The sequence below is a fragment of the Pinus tabuliformis genome, chromosome 4_2 (genome assembly GCF_031772625.1).
Source record: "Pinus tabuliformis cultivar Carrire ecotype Pingquan chromosome 4_2, CPIR1, whole genome shotgun sequence".
In the NCBI taxonomy this organism is placed as follows: domain Eukaryota; kingdom Viridiplantae; phylum Streptophyta; class Pinopsida; order Pinales; family Pinaceae; genus Pinus; species Pinus tabuliformis.
Window position 1 is genome coordinate 609,710,178 of NC_142304.1, and position 8,374 is coordinate 609,718,551.

General features: G+C 35.3%; 1 protein-coding gene across 1 annotated transcript; it reads left to right on the forward strand.

Moving 5' to 3' along the window:
- The first annotated feature begins 2,552 nt into the window (after positions 1-2,552).
- Positions 2,553-3,167, forward strand: LOC149170776 (uncharacterized). The gene has a single exon (XM_089425721.1). The coding sequence runs from the start codon at positions 2,553-2,555 to the stop codon at positions 3,165-3,167; it is 615 nt and encodes a 204-aa protein (XP_089281847.1).
- The last annotated feature ends 5,207 nt before the right edge of the window (positions 3,168-8,374 follow it).

The window sequence follows — 8,374 nt, forward strand, 5'->3', positions numbered from 1 at the left end:
ATGAGCAAATATGTATTAGAAAAAGAAAAAGATAAGGAATGTGTGCACCTGATATCAGCAAACTTGACTGTAGATCGCCTGTCTGCCCTTGGTAATCTTTGGTAACTGACTATAGATCGCCCGTGCCCACCGCAGCCCATAGACTGAAGAATATATGCGAAGAATGTATAGAGTATGTTTTTAATTCTTTCACCAAGTGTCATAACTCTTTCACTGAAGAATATATGAGAAGAATATATAAAGTACGTGTTTAACTCTTTCATACTTGAAATTATATGAGCAAATATGTAAGGAATGTGTGCACCTGATATCAGCAAACCTGACTGCAGATCGCCCATCTGCCCTTGGTAATCTTTGGTAACTGACTGCAGATCGCCCGTGCCCACCGTAGCCCGTAGACTGAAGAATATATGCGAAGAATATATAGAGTACGTTTTTAATTCTTTCACCGAGCCTCAGAACTTTTTCACTGAAGAATATATGAGAAAAATATATAAAGTACATGTTTAACTCTTTCACCGAGCCTAGGAACTCTTTCACCGAAGTATATATAGAGTATGTGTTTAACTTTTTCACCGAGCCTCAGAACTCTTTCACCGAAGAATATATGCGAAGAATATATGGAGTAAGAATATATGCCAAGAATATATAGAGTATGTTTTTAACTCTTTCATCGAGCCTCAGAACTCTTTCACGGAAGAATATATAGAGTATGTTTTTAACTCTTTCACTGAGCCTCTTTCACCGAAGAATACGGAAGAATATATAGAGTATGTTTTTAACTCTTTCACTGAGCCTCTTTCACCTAAGAATATATGCGAATAATATTTAAAGTACGTGTTTAACTCTTTCATCGAGCTTCAAAACTCTTTCACTGAAGAATATATGCGAAGAATATATAAAGTACTTGTTTAACTCTTTCAGCGAGCCTCAGAACTCTTTCACCGAAGAATATATGCAAATAGTATATAGAGTATGTTTTTAACTCTTTCACCCAAGAATATATAGAATATGTTTTCAACTCTAACACATATATGTTTTAATCAATATGAATCAGATTATTAATTATGGAGATTTATCTTATTTTACCATTATTTATTTGTGGATAGACTTTATTACAAAACCATGAGCCATTACCATGGATTATCAATACCATATCTCAAAATACCGTAAACACTTACTCCCATGACATTTTTTTAATTAATCAATTTAGTTAAAATAACAAAAAATAATATAATTGTTTTAGAGATAAATATCACTCTTGTGATTATGTGGTTAATATTAGAATAGAATTACTAATTTTTATATATTACTATGAATATTCTAATATTTCTTGGAAGTTAAATATCTACTATGCACATAATAATTATTGATAATTAAATTATAATTCTGGAAGTTTTATTCTAAGATAAACTTGTTTGTCAACATAATTCGAAAATCCATAAAAATAAATTAAATTATAACTTTATTTTAAAATATTTGTTATTGTCCCTAGCCCCAATTCAATTAGGGAAGTATTGTGTAAATAAAGAGATCTAAGGTTCAAAATCCCCAAGAATAACTGGTCTATGAAGATGAGGACATGGTGTGGACTTTATAGTGCTATAACCTTGCTAGTTTGACAATGACCCAATTGTCAATTCCTTATATACATAGATTTTGTCTAACTAGGTTGCAAATTTGCTTTGGAAATCATGGAAATTCCGACAAGAATTTGATAAAATCCACGAGGGATTTTTGTAGATCTAAGTTATAGCGGTCAAACTTCAAGATTTTGAGTGCCCCATAAATTTTTGATGAGGCTGAATCCATTTCCACCGTAAAAACTGCTATATCTTGTGAATTTTTTTTAACCGGTTTCTGACTTTTGACTATGCAAATATTTTTTCCAAAGACGTTACGTATCAATTTCTCAAAAAAAATAATATAATTATTAATAATTTAAATAAAATTGTAAATATCTTATTCCACAATTAACATACCTATTAACTTAATAATATATTATATAATAATAAAAACTAATATACTTCTGTAGAAAATGCAATGGAAAACGCAATTAAGAACATAATAGTGTGGAGTTTGGAGACGACCAGCGTGACCCTATCATCGCCAACAAATTAAATATTGCTGAAAATTACATTTGGTGGATGAGTGGAGAAATGTCCGCCGTCCAGACGCAATATTCTTCGGTCGTCCCTTTTATTTATTTATTGTACCCGAGAAAGTCCGCCGTCCAGACTGTTCTTGTTCTTTAAGGATGCCATATTCTTCCGTCGTCCCTTCCTCTATATATATGCCTTGGACCAGAAAAAGTCCGCCGTCTCCAAACTGTTCTTATTCTTTAACCCTGCCATATTCTTCCGTCGTCCCTATATATGCCTTGTAGCAGAAATACCAGAAAAAGTGGAGATGCAATATAGAAAATCCAGCTATCCGCTGCTATCATATGAATAAAGAGCATTTTTTCTTGGCTGTAGACGAACTATCATCATCCTCTCGTCTTTGCAACACTGTTGTGATCTGAGTTTGAATCTCCGACCCGTCTCTCAATCATGACTGAGCTGCCGCTAAGAAAACGCGGCCGTGAGCCCGAGCTTCTGGTGGATTCCACTGATGTCCTGGAGCCGAAACGCTTCCACGGAGAAAAAACAGAGCTGTTTCTTCAACTACTGCAATTAGATCAATCCTTGGCACATGAGGATGAGGAAGAAGAATTCGCTCCCAGTGAGGAACTCGTAAAAGGAGTCATGAGAAGCCTAGAGGAAGAGATTGTAGCGACATGTTCCACTTCATACCCTTCCTCCAACTCTGGGGATAACTCTGCGGGCTCCAATATTTATAGCGGTCATGAAGGTCAAACCCGAGATTCAGACTGGGGTGTTGATCTGTGTTATCTCCTAGAGGCTTCAGACGACGAGCTTGGCATTCCCCCAGTCCCCGATATGGGCATGAAAGAAGCATGTCCATCTTCGAAGGAAACGTCGGAGAGTTTGCGCGAGAACCGGGATCTTAAATATCTGTGTGAAAACTGGCACCTGGATAACGAGTTTGAAGACTATCAACAATTTGCATTGTATAATAATGACTGGGATGCTATTCAGCTTGACGATTATATGAACGGAAAAGTTTTCGGCCAGGCCATGTTATTCGATGGACAATTTCTGTAAACTGTTGATGGCATATAATAATTGCAAGCTTTCTTTATATCTGTAGAGTTGTTGGTTCAATTTCGTCCAAAGGAGATGTAGATATAGGACATCAAACATTTTTACCATCACAAAATTTGATTCCTTGAATTGTTTGGCAAATTATGAAACGCGAATACTTTAGCATTGCTTTAAATTTGGTATTTGACATTAGGAGCTTTCAAATTATTCTAGTAGGATAAATCATCAGAAGTTATCTTTCCTCCAATTTAAAGACAAAATCTGTGGAGAGAAATTTATCCATAAAATCCTATTGTAGCTTTGTAAAAGGTTTTGCAGGTTTTCTTTCTCATCCCCATTTAAGTGATTTTATTCCAAGTAAACTGATGTCAGCTCTGGCTCGATACTTTAATTTATGGATAAACTGTTTGAATATCATATAAGATCAATAAACTTAAAAGAGGTTGAGAACAAACATTTCCCGTTTCGAATTCCCACTCGCAGGCGTCGCTGCATGGGCGGTGGCCTCATTCTCTTTAGGTTAAATCACTACTACACCAAGGTCATTTTCAAAAAAGAAATCTTAAAATTTAATATCAATTGAATGGTCTTAAGACAAAAAAAAAAAATATTTTATCACAAAAATTATGTTTAAGATAAATATTTTATTGAGACAAAAATATTTTAAGACAAAAATAATTTAAGACGAAAATATTTTGAGACAAAAATTTATATTTAAGACAAAAGTAGTTTGAGACAAATATTTAAAGACAAAACTTTATATTTAAGACAAAAGTAGTTTGAGACAAATATTTAAAGACAAAACTTTATATTTAAAACAAAATTATGTTAAGAAAAAACTTTATTTAAGATAATGGCCACTTTAGATGAAACCTATTTAATACAATTAGCAATTAAGACACAAACATATCAATTTAAAGCAATATTATCTAACAACTGCAAAATTAAATATGACAGTGTGCTCTAAGTCCGCCCGCTTGCAGGCAACTACTATCTTGCGTGTATACGAGGTTGTTATTTTACTTATCATTTACGTTATCTTATATAAAGACAATGATTTGTTGGGCTCTTTGTTTTGTGGGGGTAGTGGACTAAGAAGAACGCAACTTTTACTGACAAGATTTCTTGGACATCAATTCCTCTTTTGTCCCTTTCATATTTGATGATACGATTAGAGACAACTTGTCTATCATTGCATTTGACACTACTACATGGAGGGGGGTTTTAAGACAAATTTTTAAGAGAAAAGAATTATTTTGTCTTCAAATTTTCAATACGAGGCGCTATTAAAATAAGGTAAGGTAAAGGATTAGGGGTCTCTACTAGCATTCACCAAGTGGTTGGTTTACCATAGTTGTGAAGTGATATTCAACAAAGGAAAAGTGTTCTTGAGACACATAGCCATGGGATAGGTGAAGTAGATCGGGGTTCGTGTGAAGAACCTGTATAAGCTAGATGTGGAAGACTGTGTTGCATTAAGCATTAAGGCAGAGAAAGTGCAGGTCGCGATGTCAATGAACTTTGGCAAAAAATACTTGGTCATTTGCATCATGGTACCTCAAATATTATACAACAAATAACCACTTGCCTCCCTAAATGAGAACTTAAGCAGTATGATATATGCAAAGGATATACGTTGCGGAAGTATATAAAATCCACATTTCATGGTCGGGACAACAAAGCACATGCAGTCTTAGAAAGGATCCACTATGATTTTTATGGACCTTTCTCGACAACCTACACTGTTAGATACATATTTTGTCATTTTTATTAATGACTTCTCATAGAAGTGTTGTATCTTCTTCATGTGGAAGGAAGATGAGACATTCTCCAAGTTCGTAGAATTCAAGACACTGGGTGAAAAAGAAGCTAACAAGAAGGTGAAGGCTCTGTTGTAGCGGCTGTAACACCCTCGAAATTTTTGGCCTGCATTTAAATTTCAGAGCCTACTATGGATATTGTGATCGATCATTTCTTAGTCACTTATTGGTAAGTTGACGATCTCAAGCTCCCCTTTTCGATCTTAAAAGTCGTTTATGCTTTTATTTTTACATAGAATGTGTCATCTTTGGGAATGTGGGTTATCACTTGTCATGCAAAGGGAGGTTTGTTTTGATTCAAGGGGAAATCTTTATGAGAATGGGTTGTCCTCCCCACATGGACATGTTTCACACTCATTTCACACACTCTTACACAAGTGTTGCCTTTATCCTCCCAAAGTCGATCATCAAAGCGCACTTGCTGTAAGATGCCACAAAGGTTGTTGTTAAGCGAAGTATGTGTTATATGTTCTAGATGGTCTATGTTGTATCGCTAAGTTTTCAAGTGTGTGATTGTAGTCAAGTTTTATCATTATTCACAACAGTTCCACTAATCCCACACTTAGCCAAATTTCGTAGTTTCCAAATCAACCTAGCCTCATCCATCTTTTCTGAACTGCACACTTCACATATCTAACCCTCAAGATTTTCCCTTGCCTATTGGAACTATGCAATGTGCAGAAATCCCAACCTCCCTTAGCATTCAAAACTGCGTAGTGGTTTCCTTCAATGTCCTTCCCTCAGTTGGAACCCAATGTCTCCAAAAACTGTGTAGTTTTATCCCTTGACTACCTAGTCTGCCTTGCATCCTGAAATTGTGTAGATGTGTCCTCCTAGGGCCTCATCACATAGAAATTCCTTTCATCCGGCTAAAACTGTGTAAATGTGTCCTCCTAGGGCCTCATCCTGCAATAGTCACTACTTGATGAAACTACACAATTATGTCTCTTAGGGGCCACGAGAAAGATGACATGATAGATGACTCTCAAGGAGATAAGGAGAAAAATAAGCAGACTAAGGAACCCAAGGTATGATAGAATATTGGGACTGCATGAAGACTCCATCTGATGCATAACCCTTTGGAGGCTAGGTATGGAAAATAAAGCACATCTTTTGAAATACACCTCTTACTGTAGCTTAAAAGTTTTCTTATCATTGTTGTATCATTTTGTCTTCAATGACATGCATGGTTGCAAGAAATGAAAGTCATTCCATGTGTTTCCTCTACGTGTCTTGCTCCCTTTCACTTGTTTATTACATAGCTTAGAAGATGAAGAGAAATACCACTTGTTTATTTAAGCTACAGAGGTTGTGACCAACATGATCTTATGACTAACCAGGCACGATGCAAGGCATCCTAAGTGGGATGAAAGATGTTTGATGATATGTATATAGTCAGTACACTCCTTTGCATTACTCCTTTGCATTAATCCTTTCTTTGTATCTTGCATGTACCCTCACTACTTATTAGATTTGGCTACTTGCTGCTAGTAGTCTCTTAGCTCTTTCCTGACAAAGCAGGGGAAGGAATTTCCTTCAACCTAATTTCTTCAAGGCTCTTCATAGAAAGTATAGAGCTAAGAGAAGGAGATGTGGAATATTACTATCAAACTCTTGAAAATACTTTGCATTTTTGAATCTATCCAAATGATTAAGCTACCACTCAATAACATTGTCAATCATGGAAGACTCAAGAAAGATCACATCTCTAGATATTATAAGCTTCTTATTCATTTCATCATACAGATGGTATACTTTAGAGGTATGAGTACCCAAAGAAGATACATTTGTAACTCCTTGCACTGAGTTTTTTCTCTGTTCCTTAGGTATGAAGGCATAACAGGAGGAACCAAAAACCATGAGATGCCTCACCAAAGGAATGAAGCCATACCGCATTTCATAGGGAGTCTTGTTTCTAATAGCAACAGATGGACACATATTCTTTATATACACAACATATAGAATCACATCAGCCCAAAAACTTATGAAATTAACATGTGAATTATGCCAAGTTCATAGTGAAAGTAATACATTCCAGTGAACTATGTGTTGAAAAATGCAGCAAGAAATTCTCAATTTGATTTTTCCTTGATTAAATTGAAAAAATTCGAATTTCCACATCAATAGACAACTTGGACGATGTTAACTTGTGTGACATGGCTTGTGTCACCTAGTTTACTCAATAAATTCGAGTTGGAGGACTTAGAGTGCAGTTCCACATATGTGATTGCTAATTTGTAGCAATAAAGGTCAATTATCTCATGTTGTTGTGAGTTAAACTAGTTCTAACTTTTGGAGGAACTAGTGGAAGGTCATTTAAGTAGTGGGTCTTCAGTCAAACTCAATGATCATCTATTTAACTGATCATTCAACGAAAAATAGTTGGGGCATGCAAAGAAGTTGAGTTCCCTAAGATTGGTGGAGATTCCAAGGCAGTTTTAATTTCTTATAGCTCACACAATTGCAAGAACTTACTATAACCATAGTGGAGGAGGTAGCTTGAGTAGGATATTCTTGTGAAATTGGAGAGGGAATGATTGTTGGTAGCATTAATAGCCTACCATCAATTTTTTTTGCACCACACTTCAATGTTTGGGTAGGGTTTTTGAGGGTAGATAATTTTTTCTAATGCTTTTTGGTCATGCACATCCTCACTAAATATCTTGGGAGGTCTGTAATAGTTACTTGCATGCACATCCTCACTAAATATGTTTTGGGATGTATGTACTAGTTCCTTGCAAATTTCTGTTTGTCAAGGCTTAACTACTTATGATCTTAGGTGCTCACAATAGTCTGACAGTTTATGGCACTCTCCAAATCACCATTCCTGAAAGAATCCAACAAATGACTTGTGAGGAAGACGAGAAGGGCACACTCTTATTAGAACTAGCCTAGAACAATCGAATTGGTTGGTCCCAATGGTTTTAGAGTTGTACTAGTCTAGTTTTGTGGTTCAGATCGGCTAAGGCTGGTCTTATATTGAATCGACATTAAAACACCAAAGTGACTAGTTCTCTACTAAATTGACCAATTATGAAGAATGTAGCAAAACATAGCTAATGACCACCAAATATTTTTTTTTAATAAAATACTTAAAAGGAAAAGAAAATATCTTAACCTGAGGGCCCTACAAAACCTAAGCTAAGTAATTAATGGTAATATTTAATTTTTAAAGTTAAAGTAAAAGTTGATGTTCTCCTTATCTTCCCCTTTTGAAAAGGAAAGTTAAGGATAATGTCAACTTTTACTTAAATTTTGAATATTAACATTAATTGTTTAGGGTTGTTTCAGAGTGGTTCCAACTTCATTCAATTTTGAGAAAGTCAAATTTTGGATCCCATTGAAAACTTAGTGGTCACTGTTTGAACTGCTTCTTTGTAATGAGTC